This window comes from Globicephala melas, chromosome 4 (assembly GCF_963455315.2).
Source record: "Globicephala melas chromosome 4, mGloMel1.2, whole genome shotgun sequence".
Lineage (NCBI taxonomy): Eukaryota > Metazoa > Chordata > Mammalia > Artiodactyla > Delphinidae > Globicephala > Globicephala melas.
In genome coordinates, this window is record NC_083317.1 from 47,053,985 (window position 1) to 47,071,978 (window position 17,994).

Below are 17,994 nucleotides of genomic sequence, written 5' to 3' on the forward strand. Positions count from 1 at the left end.
CAGAATGATCACAGCTTATCATGTCTAGACTATCATAAAGGGACTACTCAAATCATTCAACAAGCAACTATGTAGCACCAGTCTGTGGCTGGTTAACTCACTTGTTTAAACGCATCAATCTGGAAATTCAAGGCCATAGCTTCCATTCCCACATAGCCCAACTAGTTCTATTTCATTCCACAGCCAAAGGCTCTTCCATAACATGGACCAGTCATCTCATGTGCACACAGTGTTGGTCACAAAAGTAAATGGAAGGATAGATACAAGTGACAGAGGCAAGGAGGAATAAATGGTTGGAATTTAGAATGCTGGACAAGCAGGGCAAATCCATCATTACAATAGGTCTATAGTATCCCTTTACATTAAAACAAAACAAAAAGTAGCCCCTACTTTGCACCTGATATTACTAGGCAATGTGAGGGGCACATAAGCAATAGAAAACATGACCATTCTTTTAAAAAGTATCTTTTGTTTAGAGGACATCAAGATGTTTGTTAAACAAGTTGACTTCCAGGTGATATACAAACAAGGGTGGTATGAAGGCAACTGGATGCATAGGTGCTAGCAAAGTTCAGAAAGAGAAAGGCCATTCCATGCTGCTCCCCTCCTGGGAATGCCTTCTCTGACCTATCTGCTCGATAATCCCTCCTCACCCCTCAGGACACAGCACAAGCATCACCTCTCCTTCCCTACTGCTCAGATTTAGTCACTACCCTGCCTTGTACAATCTTCTGTCCCTTTACTTTTCCTGCTTTATAACTGAACTGTTTGTCTGTCTCCCCTATTGATAGAGTGTAAGCCTCTTGAGAGCAGGCACCTGTTTCATCTTTGCATCCACAGCTCATCACAGAGCGCTGGTCCAGCTCCAGGGTGGAGGGAAGAATGAATCTCGCAGGGTTGCTGTGGGAGCTAGTGCTAAACTCGATGTGAGGTGTGACTGAATCCAGCTCTGGGATTCCAAGATTATACAGAAGATTATATGTCCCAAGATTATTTAGAAGTCTACTGTGGGATAAAAGCTAATCTCAGGTAGTTTTTTGGAGAATACGACTTTTAAAGAAATCATCTTTAATTTGACAGAATTTGGATGAATGGAGCATAGGGCTGTGTGTGTGTGTGTGTGTGTGTGTGTGTGTGTGTGTGTGTGTGTAAGAGAGAGAGAGAGAGTCAGAAGGGGCGGCGGGGGTGGAGTGGGGTGGGCAGAGATAAGGGAAATGACCTGACTGGTTCAGAAGAACTACTCAAAAACTAGTAAAGGAAACATTTAATAACCAAAGAAGGATCAAGTGATGTAGGGCTTTACATATAGGGAAGATACATTTATATTTTATCTAATATGCAATAAGAAGACATTGTAGGTCCTTAAGCAGGAAAATGGTATGAACATAAGTATTTTAGAAAAGTTACTTTGATGATTCTATGGAGAATGTATGATACAAGTAGCAAAACCAATGAGGAGATCAGAACAGCTTTAATCCAGGAATGGGGTGATGGGTTGATGGTTCAGGGAGCCTAACCAAGTCTAAAGAGTGAAAGTCACATGTCAGGTCAGGTGTTAGGGTTTAAGGACTGCATAACAATGGAGCTATCTCAAGGGCTAGGAAACGGAATGAAGAACTGAAAACTGAAGAGACAGTTGAAAGACAGAACTGACCCTGGAGACAATCCCCGGATGGCCTTATGAGGGAGAAGGAAGCTTGACTTGAAGGTGGTTTCCTCACTGATACGCTTGGAAAACAGGGACGGTGCCACTGATAGAAATAGGCAGTCCTCCAGTGGAGCCTGCTCCAGGCGGGGAAAGAAGAGACGCTTGGTTTACACATTGACTTGTGGGATCTGCCTGTGACCAGACGCGCATTTGCTAGGCAGATGAGGGTAAAGCCATGAGCCTGGAGAGAGACCTGGTGGCCTATTGTAATAAGAAGGAGAGGAAAGGCACTCAAAATCAGTGGCACCATTTGCAGACAAAAATGATTAGAGTGCTTTAAAATCTCCTCCCTTACTTGCTCCAGGAATTTATTTAACAGATCCTTTCATCACAGATATAGCAAAGGGAAATGGCATCCCAATCCACATGGAATTACAGTGAACTCCAAATACGCAGAGCCAATAAAAAGTGTAAATCAATCATGTTTTCCTATATTTCAGAAAAGTTTTTCTCCTTAATGGTCCTTGTGACTCTAAAATGAAAATATCATGCAAAAGAAAAATATCTATGGAGTAGCCTTAGGGTTATCTTTCTTCTAGCAAACAGTTACACAGAATTTCTGATGCTTTCATTTTCAAAACCAATATTTGTATCAGGATCAACTTTATGCTCAAATATGTTATTCTTTATGATGTCAAATAGATGTTAATGATTTTTATTATTAGAAAAATATTTTTTGCTAATTCCTGGAGATAAGTGCATTGGACTTTCAATTTAAAAAGTGGGGCACATCATCCCATTTTAACAAATTATTCAGAAGTTTCTCATGTGTGTTACTGAAACACAGAACCATCTAACTGAATTTTCCTTTGAGGCATCCAGAACCTTTCTAGAGGTTTTTTTCCTTTGCTATCTTAATGCAAGTAAAAATAGATTTTTATTAGATTCAAAAGCACTTCTAAATTAAAGTTTATGATTCCTGTGGAGACCTACAATTCACATGCTTTGTTAAAACCACCAAGACCTAAAAATTAATTTTATAATGAGCATGGCCAAGTCAGTTCTCATCTAACAAGTGAGTGGCTGGCAGCAACATTCACATCTGCTCTTCATTTGTGGGTGACAGACACAATGGGGAAAGCATGGAATGCTTCCCAGATTCCAACTGCCTACTAGTAAGAGCTGCCTTTCCTCACCAAGGCCAATGCTGTCCTTGTCATTTGTTCTGCCAAACCAGAGTCATCAATATAGAACATGTTAGGAGAGGGCTCTGAGGCCAGGCTCAGAGAACCAATCTCAGCTCCTCTATTTAACAGCTGTGATATCTTGAATCAATTATTTAACGTCTCTAAACTTCAGCTTTTGCACCTGTAAAACAGTAGGTGATAATAGTAACTATCTTCTACATTTGGGAGGGTGTTATGGAGGGGCAACAACCGCTACTATTTACTGAGTGACAACAATGTACCAAAATGCTTTAACTGTTTTTATGTATTAACTTAGTTACTCCTTATCATGACTCTTATTATTAGCTCCATATTACAGCTGAGGCAAAGTAACTTGTCCAAGATCTAATGACAATGCCAAGATTTTAACCCACACATCTGGCTCCATAGTCCATGCTCTGAGCTATTACACCATACTGCCTAAAGGCAGGAGATAAAAGTTCTCGGCTGCCTGAGGAGCAAACAACTGTCAGTGAAGGTTTAGAATAGTAGCTTGCCTCAAAAGAGAGAGAGATGACCTCAGTTATTTCTTAGTTACTGTCCTTACCAGAGACAAGGAAACAGCCAGCTATCAAAAGACTACATACTGACATGTCATGGTGACATCCTTACCCCTTAGGAGATATGAAGGCAGTTGGCTTTAAAAACTGAAGGTACCACCTCACACCTATTAGGATGGCTACTATGAAACAACACAGAACAGTACAATACAAAACATAACAAGTGTTGGTGAGGATATGGAGAAATTGGAACCCTTGTGCACTGCTGGTGGGAAAGTAAAATTGGGCAGCAGCTATGGAAAACAGTATGGAGGCTCCTCGAAAACTGAAAAATAAAATTACTGTGTGACCCAACATTTCCAGTTCTGAGTATATACCCAAAAGAACTGAAAGCAGGGATGCAAACAGTTATTTGTACATTCCTGTTCATAGCAACATTCACGATATCTAAAAGGTGGAAGCAACCCAAATGTCCTTTGATGGATGAATAGATAAACAAAATGTGGTATATACATACAATGGAATACTATTCAGCCTTCAAAAAAGAAGGAAATTATGCTACATGCTACAACATGGATGATCCTGGAGGGCATTATGCTAAGAGAAATAAGCCAATAACAAAAGGACAAATATTGTATGATTCCACTTATATGAGACATCTAGAGAAGTCAAATTCATAGAAGACAGAAAACAGAAGGGTGATTTCCAGGTGCTGGGCGCAGGGGGAGGAAGGGATGAGGAATTATTGCTCAATGGGTATAGGGTTTGATTTGCAAGATGAAAAGAGTTCTGGACATGGATGGTGGTGATGGTTGCAAAGTAATGCGAATGTACTTAATGCCACTGAACTGTACACTTACAAATGGTTAAGATGGTAAACTTTATGTTTTGTGTATTTTACTGTAATTTATAAAAATAATCTAAAAAATAAAAAAACTAGAGGGAAAATATCTGTTAACAGGACCAACCCATGATGTAGGATGTAACTGAAAATGACCTCCAGCAGCCACCCTTACCTCCACGTTCACCAGTGTTCACCAAATGGGTAAGGAGTCTAAGCCGTACCACAGCAGTGGTCCAGAAACTGCAAGTCCCAGCCTCTCCCAGGGAAGTTCTGCAGACCACTGTGGGGCTGCCACCTACTGCACCTCCTCTACTTCAGTGGATATGACCTTCTAGGGAGCTTAAGACCCAGCTGCTTGAGGCAGACAGTCCACCTTCACCTAGTGACTCCAAAGGACAAACTAGAATGAGTTTCCTTTCTTCTTCAAGGCTAAACATGCAATCACCATATCAATTTTCTGGTTCCAAAGGTGAAGTTAAAGATCAGGTGTTTCTTCTTCTAAATGATCTTTAGAGCTCGTACGTATTCAAGATTTGAACTTTTTTTAAAGTAAGTTTTACTTTAGCCACCTGACCTCACCAGGCCCTGTGGGAAGAAAGATGGAAAATTCACTGCAACTCTAGGCAGGGTACCCCGCGGCCCATAGGAGACAGGAAGTAAGCATGGCTTCTAAAACTTGCAGGTTCCCAAAGAACAAGTTCTCCCTCTTGTGGCCAGAGGAGAAACAACAGCTTCACAAGCAGGTTTTTTTCTTACATGAGAAAAGTGGGTCAGGAATTCACTTCTGAGGATACAGCGTGGATGGTTTGTCTCTGCTCCACAACGTCTAGGGCTACAACTGGAGGGGAATCAACACCTGGGGCCTGTAATCATCTGGAAGCATCTTCATTTATGGGTCTGCCTGTTGATGCTGGCTGTCAGCAGGGATCTCAGCTGAGCTGTGGGCCAGTATACCTACATATGTCCTTTTCACGTGGTTCCTCTGTGTGGCCTACCTTGGGCTTTCTCATTGTATCACACCTGGATTCCAAGTGAGCATCCCAAGGGAGCAAGGTGGAAATGCATAGAATTTTTAAGATTGCGCCTCAGAGGTCACAGAATATCCTTCCTACCATATTCTTTCAGCGGAGGTGACAAATGCTTGCCCAGATTCACAGAGAGGGAAGCAGACCCCACCACACAACAGAAGGAGTGTCAAGGTCACATTGTAAGAAGAGTATGTGGGATGGGAGACATTTGTGGCCATCTCTGAAAAACACAACCTGCGATATGTCTACCTGGATATTCAGGGTCTCATCCATAGTGCATACTCACTAGCGGACCTGGACATGGGACACGAAGATCCACACACTTTTGCTCACTCCCTAGTTCCCTGCAAATGCTTCTTCCCAGATCTCTTTGCTATTGAACTCTAAATATTATATCTTCCAGGCCCCTGACCCACTCAACCACACAATTCACTATTGCTCAAGACTCTGTATTTATCCTTAGCTCAGACTATTTCTCTCTCCATTCGAAGGAGATAATTAAATGTACATCTTGAAGCTCTGCCCACTAGAAGGATTCTCCTCACACTGTCCTGTAGGGCCCCCCCCTGAGTAGGACTGTAGTGCAGTAGCAGTCCATTTTCAGCTCTACTAACATATCAAGCCTGAACCAGTCATGAATATTTCCTCTAACATCATCAGCTGGTCACAGGGAACACCTCATGAAGCCATAGGTGTGAGTGAGGAATACAGGACAGAGATCTTTACCTCCTGTTCATGTAAATTACTTATGACTTCTGGACCTGCTTAGATGTGATCCCATATATATCATTTCTATTTTTCAGTGGGTTGCTGCTGTGGGCACCCAACCTTACAAAACCCAGGTCTAAAAGGGCAGCTCTGATAATATAATCATTTGATGCTCCATTGTCAAATGCTCAGTTTCTGCTAGAACTTAGTATCATGCCAATAGCTGCTTTTTGAATGGTTCGGCTACTGAAGGTATGGCCTTACTCTAAAACCCTAGGAATTTCTGAAGGTCATGGTGAACAATAATAAGCAACGAAAAGACTTGGGTCAAAGGAAATTTGTGAATTATTCTCAAAGTAAAATTTCTGGCCTGACACTTTTCAAGAAGCAATCTCATCACCACACCCTTTGCCCTGGGTTTATTAAACAGCCATTTCAAAAAGAAAAATAAATAAATAAACAAAACCCTATGAGTTTGTGCTGTGATTCCCCTTTCAGGTCCTGCCAGACTCCACACAGCATCATCAACTCTCACCTAGCACCTTGGAATCTGCCACGTCATTATGAACTAAGGGGAAGAGCAGCTTGTGTCACAGCCTGGACCCACTGCCAAGGCTTCTCTTCTTTTGACCCTACTCAAAACTGGCAGCCTTTTGACTCAACTGATAAGTGACTTAGAGCAGTATTTCTAAGTGTGGCATAGGCTAGCTGTAAAATCTAAACAGGTGCACCAAATACTGTTCTCTATTTCTTGCATAGGTAGTAGGTGGTAGGAGATGAAAGATGCAATAACTTTTCCTTTCCCTTGAAGGGGATACCAGGCATGCCTCATATATCCAGACTTCTAAAAACATGATCAATGTTTCAGGGCCCTGAATATTTATGATTTATCTCTCACACTCTGGCATGTATGTATTTTCCTAGGGCATCCACAGTACTGGCCATTTCCTGCTCCCCAGATCCAATTAATACTACATCACCAATAAAATGGTTTAAAGTGATGTTTTGAGGAAGAGTTCAAATAATCATAGTCCTTATGAAAAATATTATGACAAATATCAGGACAGTTAACCAGCCTTGAGAATGTTCATAGGAAAATATTCACAACTTTGAGTGAATATGAACTCAATTTTTCCCAAGTGAAGGCAAACTGCTTTTGATATTTTTTCCTGATAGGAATCAAATACAACACATTTGCCAAAGCAAGTGCTAGAGGCTGTGTTGATTGGTTCAACCAAAGATATAACACCTGGTACATCCTCTATGCTTAAAGATACCATGTGATTAAATTTACAGCAGTCCACCATCATTTGCCATGGTCCATCTGGCTTTGGAGGACCATACTAGTAAACCAAACCCCTTGCAGCCTTTAAGTCTTTTAGGTTGGCATTAATCTCTGCAACTTCACTAGAATGAGATAGTGCTTCTAATTTACTATCTTTGAAAGGACTGGGGAAAGGGAAGGCACTTTCAGGGGCTTCCACATGACCCTTCCTACCTTAACGGTTCTTACTTTATTGGTCAGAGGATCAATGTGATGGTCCTACCAGCTGCTAAGTACATCCATCTCAATTACGCACTCAGCAACTGGAGATATGACCATAAGTTGATGAACCCATTGAAGCCACCATGAAACAGATTTAGGCCAGGACTCTGGCACCTGGCCCCTGTATGCCCCACTCTAACGGGGGTTATGGTGGCAGTTTGGATTCCCTGTGTCAATGTAGTTACCCTGTATCCAACAGCCCTTGAAAGAGCTAGGTATTTCCCATTTCTACAGTGGACAATTACTCTGAAAAATGGCCATAGTTTCCTTTGGAAAAGGTATGAGTACATATTGTATATACTGGTTGTGTTGCAGAGAACTTCCTCAGGGGGATCCAGATTCCCTTAAATCGATGGATTCTTGAGTTTGAGAATTGGCTCATATCTGGAAACATGTCCAAAGATCATGCTTTTCCATTTTGGCAGTTAAAAATCTGCCTTCTGCTTACCAGCTCTTGATTTTGTTGTTGTTGCTATATAAGTCAATCAATACCCTCATTAGCTTTCTATCTTGCCCCTAGGAACTCATGGTCTGTGGAACACCACAGACACCCTACATTTCAAGGATCCCTGACCACTGATTAAATTCACTTTGCTTCTGATGGTTCAGCGCTGCCAACTGCTTTCACTATTCTGGAATTCTATCATATTCACGGACACTCGGGCATCTCCTACTGTCACCTCTGGCCTACACAGGACAGTCACCACTGAGTCTCTCAACTAAGTCAGTGCCACACACTACTGCAATCTTATGGTGAAAGAACTGTCCTCTGGGCCCTCCCAGGGAAGAGAGTCAGCTGGTAGGTTCTCTGGTCTCACATAATAAATCCATTCTAAAGTCCACCGCTGAGTCTCCCGACCCTTTCCTTAATAATCTGCCAAGGCAGTCCCTATGTTTCCATCTCATTTACTATAGGTTACCATTGTGTCTAAGTTTTAAGATGCCATCCCCACAGGATGTTAGGACTTCACAGGACATTAAATCACTGGCCACTGGGGAGTGTCTCCATATCAATATCCTCTCTCCTACCCAGCTTCACACACTGCTGGTCCAATACTCTCAAGATCCATTACCTTAAGAAATTCGTGGTTCCTGCTGAATATATCATATATATATATATACATACACACATACACACACATACAGATATATGTGTATATATACATATATATATATATATATACCTATAGTCTTTCTTGTAAATAAATAATTTTCTCCTATAATAGGGGCTGTACTTTCCACTCTGTCTATGCTGAGAACTAACTCTAGTTATTGGTGAAGAAGCAATGAGAGGAGGTGAGGGCTCAAATATCATTTTGTCAGGCAACTGACTACAGTGAGGCCTTGAATGGTCTCCAGGTAATAAGAGGCTATTTTCCTCCAGCAAGGGAGAAGGGGCCAGTTCTGTCAGCCCAGAAGGCTCAAGAATCTGGAAGTTCAGGAACCTCAAGGACATCTACCCAAATGTCTCCATCTCAGTCTCGGTCTCTCCTTCCCTTTGAGGACTTGACTTGACCATAGGTAACATATCGGTCTGTGCAGTCAATCTCTTTGTAGCTCTGCTACCCTTTTGATCAAATTTTGACCTGAATTTATAGCACAGTATGGTCTCTGGTTGCAGAAGGGCTTCTTTTAAGCACTGCTAGGAAGGACTTCTGGTTTTCTCAGCATATTTGGAATTGATAATAACCAGCCAACTCCACAATCTTTAAAATTACAATTGCCCCATATCTTTCAAGTGTTAAAGCTATTGCACAAGCCAGCATTTCCCCTTCCACCTGTACGTCATTCTAATCTACCACAGGTGAGTGACTGTGTTTTAGTTATTGTGATGTTACAGTACACCAGAAGTTTTTACCATTCTTCTTAACACTACCAATTATGTCCTTGTTACCATCTGGTCAGTGAGTAAATTGATTTCCAAGTTTTATCATGAGGGTCTGCTTTCTAGGGTATTTCCCGTACCAACTCTTAATTTAGGTTGCTTCTAAAGCAGACCTTGAGACTAGGACTTGGGTGCAGGTATATTATTTGGGAGGTGATCTCAGGAAGCACAAGTGAGAGACTGGGGAAAGGAGACATGAAAAACAGAAAAGGCAATAAAGTGTCCATCTGGGGACCCTTTAAAAAACTGTGTGAAACATATTTCAGAATTGTGCCACCAAAGGACAGAGAATCTGGAGCATTATCTACTAACACCTGTTCCCTTTTGGTTGAGGGTTGCCCTTGGGAGCATTAACTGCATTGATTCTTGGGCTGAGCAAGCTCCCATGGTGCCAGAGAAGCAGACAGTAGGGGTGCTCAGGGAGGGAAGTTGTCAGCATGATGGAAATAGTCTACCACAGCTACAAAGAAGCTCAGATATGGGCCAAGGGAAAATGGAGCAGGGCATCAATAGTATTGCTTCAAAGTCATAATGGAAGAAGACGACAGTATGATTAAAAGGGCATTGTCTCTGCCCCCTGGCTCCTGACGCAGAACTCCTAAATTCCTTGGAATTTCCTGAGTGGTAGGAGTCTTTTTTTCTAATAAGGTGTCACTTGGTGGGCTTCTGGACAGGGGCTGGTCACCAGAAACACCAAGCCATGATTAAAAGCTTGGAACTTTCAGCTCACTCCCCATCCTCCAAGAAGGGCAGAGGGGCTGGAGACAGATAATGATGAATCATGCCTATATATTGAAGCCTCCATAAAAATTCCAAAAGTATAGGGTTCAGAGAGCTTCCAGGCTGGTGAACAGATCCATATGCCAGGAATGCCACACTCCAACTCCACGGAAACAGAAGTTCCTGTGATTGGGACCCTTCTGTACCTTACTCTATGCATCTCTTCATCTTGCTGTTCATCTGTATTCTTTATATAATAAACTGGTAAATATAAGTATTTCTCTGAGTTCTATATTCTAGTAAACGACTGAACCCAAGAAGGGAGTCCATGAGAACCTCTGATTTATAGCTGGTAGGTCAGAAGCATAGGTGACAACTGGGGACTTGTGACCGGCATCTGAGGTGGTTGGAATCCAGGGCCAATAGGAAGACTGATCCTGGGATAAGATCAGGACAGTGGGAAAGTGAACTCACATGGGAAAGTAGTAAGACTGTCTGGCAGCTTTGAATGTCATTTGAGATAAAGGGTCATTATTTGGAATTCTTAATGAGTTCTTAATGAACAGCACTTAACTTGAATGAAAATTTCTCTTTTGTGTAAGTGGATCTTTTCTTATATTTTAAATTATACAAATAACGTGTTATTTGATACCACAAAAATATATGTAACATACCTATAAGTTATAAAGCATAATACTTAAATGCACATCCACTCTATCTGAATTAGAACTTTGCCAATAATTTACATTTACCTTTGTTCTTCCTAATCTCATCTCTCTGACCACTCCCCTCCCCCACCAATCCATATCCTTTTTTTTTTTTTTTTTTTTGCCTCACCACACTGTGAGGCTTGTGAGACTCTAGTTCCCCGACCAGGGTTGAACCTGGGCCCTCCGCAGTGAAAGCATGGAGACCTAATCACTGGACCACCAGGGAATTCCCCCATCCTGAATTTCGTGCTTACCAGTCTCTTACCTTAAAATCACATATGAATTTTTTTGCCTGAATTTTTTTTAGTTTTCTTTGTATCTGAACTTTACAAAATGGTATCTGAGACTTGGCTTTTTTATTTTTTATTTTTATTTTTTGCTTGGCTTTTTAAAATTAACCATTATATTTCCAAAGTATATCCATGTTATTATGTATGTTCATTCATTTACTCTGCTTAATTGTGCGGTTATATTGTAATTTAGTTATCCATTTTCCTATATAAAACATTTGGGTTGTTTCCAAATTTTTGCTATTATTAACAGTGCTGCTGTGAATACTCTTTTATAATTTCCTGGTACACATACGCAACAGTTTCCCAAATGTATATAGTTAGGAGTGGAAATTGCTGGATCATAAGGTGTGTATGTTGACCTTTACAAGATTTTGCCGTATTGCTTTTCTAAGTGGTTATACCAATTTACACTCACAGCAATAACGTTTAAGAGTTCCTACTGACACACATATTCTCCAGAATTTGGTACGGCCAGACTTCTTAATTTTGTCAATTTACTGAATGAAAAACAGTATCTCATTGTAGTCTTTTTTGTATTTCTCGGATTAATAATGAGACAGAACATCTTTTCATATGCTTATTGGTCATGGCACTTCCTCCTCCTCATTGGTATTTCTTATCTAACTTTTCAGTCAACCACCATAATTTCTGCCATCTACATTTCCTCATGAAAGACACATTACTTTCTATGATCACAGATTATTTTACATTTGGCATATTTATATAGCTAATATCTTCCCTTTTAGAGCGTTTAGGACATACTGATAAAGTCTTATCAGTAATGCATTTATAAGCCACCTATTAGTTGGGTGGGTTTTGGATAATTTTCACATTTGGCTAATCTTATCCTCATCAGATTAAGAGTCCCGGTTGTTTCTGAGAATGTATCCTCATCATTAGTTTAGACCTTCATCCTTACAAGTTGTAGCTCCTCTACTTGAGTTGGTGAAATCTGGAAGGCGGGATCGTATCCTACTCATCTTTAAACCAGTATTCCAATTACAGTGACAGGCACATCACGTGTATTTAATGCATTTTCGTATGATTTTCACCTCATGACTCTCCTGAAAAGTATCGTCCACACACTTAGTTTACAGCTGGCCCCAGCCCTAGGCGCCCAGCGGGTTTTCCCTGCCCACCTCTGCCACTTGAGGGAGTGAGACAAGCACCGTAGGTCGCTTACCTATACTTGGGCAGCAACGGGCTCCCTTCTTCTTCCCTTGTTTCACAAAACCAGGTGTGGGGGGGGGGGCGCAGTCGAAGAGTGTGCGGGGAAGTCGACTATAAACTCTCCGTACTTCTCGGGTCTGTCCGTTGGCAAGCACTTCTGGACCAGTCAACATTTACTTTCCTCATATCGTATAAAAAGAGCAGTACCCTCATCTACAAGAAAGGTCCAAAATTCATGGTCATGACTTGTGCACGATTTTTTATAGAGCAAACTGTAAAAACACACCGACGCCCAAACACTAACACACAGACGAAAACACACCCACGTGCCATGGTTTTCTCCCGCGACTCAAGGCCTTTGAAACTGAACAGAGGAAAACTGTCTTAGCATTTGGTCTCCCACTTTCGACAATATCTATTCGGCAAAAATAAAACCTAAACAAAATGTTTTAAAGGTAGCACTTAAAAAAATGATGTACTCTTTCTGCTTACGTGTCTTTCTTTCTTTCGGCTTTTGTGGGGTTTACTTTAAGTCTCCAGACTGATCCTGCCCATCCGCACTGATGTAGAAACTGCGAACAGTTAGACGCAGCTGCCGGGGAGGCGAGGCGGAGGTTATGACGTCATCGCCGCGGGGCGGAGGCGACAGTGTCTGAGGAGAGGCTGAGCGTGCTGCGACGCCGGCATCCCTCCTCTGAAGCAGCGCGAGTCACGGTCAGCGCCCGCTCCTCCCTGGTGGTCGGGCCACGTCGAGTCCCGCGTGGAGATGGCAGACGATCTTGGAGACGAGTGGTGGAAGACCCAGCCGGCAGGAGCAGCCAGCAGCCCAGGTACCGACTCTGCCCGCGCTCCTGCGGGTCCTCCCCCACCCCACAGTCTTCCGTGCGCCTCAGCCCGGGCCGGCGCTGCCTCTGGCGGTCGCCGCTCTCTGCCTCGCGGTAGTGCACACCGCCGTGTGGTGCACGCGAGCGTCGCGGAGCAAGTGAAGCAAGAGATATACTAACACGTGAAACAGACAAGTGTGACAGTAACTCATACCTGCCCTCTAGTCAGGAAGGACCCTTTTCCAAGCTGTATTTTGTTTGTCTTTATTTCTTAACAGATAAGACAGTTTTCGCGGAGACAGGGAGTTTGGGCTTAGCGGTTAAGGGTTAACTCCTGGGTTAGGTTCAGACTGCTTCTGTTCAAATCGCGACTCCAGCCTTTTAATACTGTTTAGCCTCCTTTTCCTCATCTGTAAAAGAAGCGTAATAATGCCAATTTCATAAGGTTGTCGTGAAGATAATACAAATGATGTACTTTAGCACAGTGCTTGGTACATAATATGTGAGCAGTAAATAAAAGCTTTAGTTTTTCTTGCTATCGTTAGCGGCAGCAGCATCATATCATCATCATATCGTTTGGACTTTTAGAGCCTGAAGGAGACTTGGAGATCCGCTTGGATTCACCCATTTGACAGATGAGGAACATGAAACCTAAAGATATCAAATAACATGACAAGTTCACATAGCTAGTTGGTGTCAGAAACGAGAGTGGAATTCAGTTAACACAGTTCAGACAATGTTTATTATGCTAAGTGTACCTACTGCCAATGCAGTGAATATTTTATCCTTGAGTAGATAGTGTTAAATAACTCCTCACCACAGGCTGGCCTTGAACTTTTCAAGTCTCATGGCTTAATATACAATTTTTTTTTTAAATCATTCTTCAGAGTCTGCCTCTCTTCTTTACTAGATTCTAAGATTTTTTTATGGTAAAACCAAAGCCTGATTCATGTCTGTAGAGTCCACAGGACCCTGCACATGATTGACAGTTGATACATATTTGCTGCAATCATTAATATTGAAATGTGAGTTGAGAAATAGCCATTGAAAACAACGAACATTGTTTCAATGCTGTACTACAGCATTGTTTCCAGAAGGGAAGGCTTCAGATACAAACAGAGCAGATGGCATTTTTCAAAAGGTTGCCAGTATAATACTTCATTGATTAAACTTCTGACTCTTTTGAGGGTTTGTTTTTAGCAAATGTATGCTTGTGCTTGAAGGCACAAATACCTTTTTTTGCAGGCTGTGGTATTTCACGTTTCCTTTAATAGCCCCTGCCCCCCATAACTGAGGTGTTAAAAACTATATTTTATGGTATGATTCAAGGATAAACGCCAATTAAGAAACAGTCAGAATTTTTTGGAGTGGTGAAGGGGATCTTAATTCTTGGTTCTAGTCCTGTTTCTTGCCCTTACCAGCTATGTGTCTCTCAAGTTAGTCACCCTTTGGAAACAAAGAAATTAACATGTATTGAGTATCTACTGTGTGCCAGATGTTTTCATAAATATGAATTCATTGAATCTTCATAACATTCTTAAAGGGTAAGCGTTTTAATTTAATCTTCATAACATGCCTAAAAGGTAAGCATTACCTTCATATTTAAATGAGAAGCAGAAAAGTTAATTGTTCTTAGGAACACACAGCAAGGGAGAGATCTGGGAAGAGGTTAGTCAAGAGTACCTGACTTTCAAAGTCACACTTTTCCCACTATTACTGTGTGGCTTCTCTGGTCTTCAGTGTCATAGTCTGTGAAGTGAGGGATCCTTAGAGATCATCTTTTTAAGGGTTTTACCAACCAAGAGTTTTAAACGTTGAATCTAGTTAGAATTATAAAGTGCTACAGCCTCTTTCATCTAAGTTGCCAGGATTCCCATCAAGATATGTTGGAGTCCCTAGGATCACCCCACTTCTTAGGTTCCTTCTAGCTGTAAGATTGAGGTTTGAAAATTGCTAACATTAAATTTATCAATGGCCTTTGCTTTGTTAACTGCTTTGAAGATAGGTGCGTGTATAAGCTTCCTTGAGATCTGCTTGATTATTTACCAGTGATTTGTTTAAATAATCTGAATAATGTTTCTAATTCAGAAGAAATCACAGCTGCACCAATTCAGGTTTTCTGATCCTACCTATGTTAATAGAGAAAGATCAGCCTAAAATATGTGAATTATATATTGTTTTGAAAGTCAGAGGAGAAATAGTGCCTTAAGTCAGAGAAAGGAAAGATAGTTGTAGTAATGCCATTACTCCTGTCGTGTGTTACGCTACTTGCCTATAAAAGTAAACATCTTTCCTTATTACCTGTTTCCAGTTAGTGCTTATGGTGGCGAGGTGATGGAGCATTTAGTCATTTATTCGGCAGTCTACATCTATCTACAACAAAGGCTTGACATCTGTGGTTATGAATTCTTGTGCACGTTTTCTAAGAGTAAACTGTACAAACACACAGATGCCCAAACACCGACACACACTGTGTATGATATTTATCCAGTTCTCTATCTATTGTCAAGGAATTGAACTATGTTTTTGCGGTTTTCATGACGTCTTAGATGAGGTATGTAACTCAGAGACCCTTACTAAAGCTCTCGATCTACATATGACCCTTTTTGCATATATCTTATGGCTTTTCAAAACCTGTCGTTTTTCTACAGGCATTCCTTATTTTATTGCACTTCACTTTATTGTGTTTCACAGATACTGCATTTTTTTTTAAACAAGTAAAGGTTTGTCGTGACTCTGCATTGGTTAGCATTTTTTAGCAATAAATTATTTTTTAAGTAAGGTATATACTCTTTTTATATGTAATGCTATTGCACAATTAATAGACTACAGTATAGTAAAACATAACTTTTATATGCACTGGGAAACCAAAAAATTCATGACTTGCTTTATTGTGATACTCACTTTATTGTGTCTGGAACCGAACCTAAGTATCTCCGAGGTATGCCTGTATTAGAATCCTGCATTGTACTGGAGTCCAACATGGTACCTGGCACTTAGTTGGTATTTGGTAGATATTAACTGAATTAGTGAATGCATTTTACAGGACTTTTGGTGATAGTATACACAGGTAGATATATAATTTCTCATCCAGTCTAGACATTTTTGAGAGCGGAAGGCCATGCTCTTAGAATTTTGCTGGGGCAGTCCACTTGAGATGTCTGGTCACCCTGTTGCTATCATCATTGGTGGTGATTGGAGTCATGGCCCAGGGTAAGACAACTGAGAATTTCCTCTGCTGAGGTGTGTACAGCACAGTATGCCTCAGGCAACAGAGCCTAGGAATCATCTAATGATATCTAATATTTCGTTTCACTTCATTTCACTTATTTCCTTATTCCCTGCCTACCTTAAGAAATTATTTGATAATAATATATAATACTGCATGTATGGTAGTAAACAATACATGCAGTAGAATCATAATTGCAAAACATTAGTGCTAATGCACCAGGTGCAATGCCTGAGATTTCACGTAGTTGACCAAACTGGGCACTTTCTCAGTGTGAAGCTGAATGTTTATTCACGTCATGGTTTTCGGGACTTATGGAGCAGAGCTGAGAGTTTTTGTTGTTGGAAGTGGTCAGTTGGTCATTCACTTACTAAAGAGAACACCGATTGTTTTCCCTTTTTATTCCAATAATATGCCTATTAAATTACCAAGTCAAGTGTCCAGTAGGCAGCTGGGTATAGAGTCTGGAGCTCCAGGGTTGGAGCTGGAGATAACGAATTTAGGAATTACCGGCACATATATAGCTTACTTTTTTATATATAAATTTTTGGCTGCGTTGGGTCTTCGTTGCTGCACATGGGCTTTCTCTAGTTGCGGTGAGTAGGGGCTACTCTTCATTGCTGTGCGCAGGCTTCCCATTGTGGTGGCTTCTCTTGCTGTGGAGCACGGGCTCCAGGCGCGTGGGCTTCAGTAGTTGTGGCTTGCGGGCTCTAGAGCACATGCTCAGTAGTTGTGACGCATGGGCTTAGTTGCTCCGCGGCATGTGGGATCTTCCCGTGTCCCCTGCATTGGCAGATGGATTCTTAAACGCTGTGCCACCAGGGAAGTCCCTATAGCTTACTTTTAAAGAGGATGTTTTTAGCAATCTGCAAAACTCTTTGCCTCCACTTCTTTTGAGGAGGGTTTTTCATATGCTCCCCTAGCTTATTCTGAATCTTTGATGCCATCTCTTACCAAGAATCTAACTAGAAAACTGAAGTGTGAAGACACTTCTGTGTGCAGTGCCCGGAAATTGCAGGTAACAATACGAATTTGCATTTGTTAAGTGGTCACTCTGTGCCAGATACTTTTTTTGATTGCTTTACATGTACTGGTTCATTTAATCTTTATAAGTATACCATGATGTAGGTACAGTTATCTCCATTTTTTAGATGAGGAAATTGAGGCACCAAGTGGTTTAGTGATTTGCCCAGTGTTATTCAGTTGGTAAGTAGAGAGGCTGAGATTCATAGACAGGCAGTCAGAAACCAGTCTGTGTACTTAAATTTCTCAAAGTTAATTATTCTAATTATCAATGATAAGCATCTCATCTCTAAAATAATAATCCTTTATCAGTTTAAAGAGGCTCATACTTTATAAACCTTTTGTTTAGATACATCATTGTTATCAAATTGTCTATTAACTCTTAGTCTCCCAAAGTGTACTCTTCTAAAGAACACTGATTACTCTGAGATACAAATAAGCAGGTTGTACCATTGGACTTTGAGAACAATCTCTTCCCAGGAACTCATACTTGGTCCTAGAGCTCAAGGCTCACATACCTGGCTGTCTTCTTGATGTCTATACTTATTTGATGAGAATGTCAAATGTAAATGAGGCCCAACTCCTGAATTTTTCCCCAAATCTGCTTTTTCTCCAGACTTCCCTATCTCAGTAAATTAAA

General features: G+C 41.1%; 1 protein-coding gene across 2 annotated transcripts in view; it reads left to right on the forward strand.

Annotated features, from left to right (window-relative positions):
• The first annotated feature begins 12,920 nt into the window (after window positions 1–12,920).
• Window positions 12,921–17,994, forward strand: part of CMSS1 (cms1 ribosomal small subunit homolog) — a 382,976-nt gene continuing 377,902 nt past the window's right edge. The window contains exon 1 of one of the 2 annotated variants that reach the window (XM_030861019.2): window positions 12,921–13,108. In XM_030861019.2, coding sequence (XP_030716879.1) covers window positions 13,045–13,108 — 64 coding nt within the window. In that variant the 5' untranslated portion in view covers window positions 12,921–13,044. The remainder of the gene's footprint in view (window positions 13,109–17,994) is intronic. The other variant, XM_060297972.1, reaches the window with a different exon arrangement.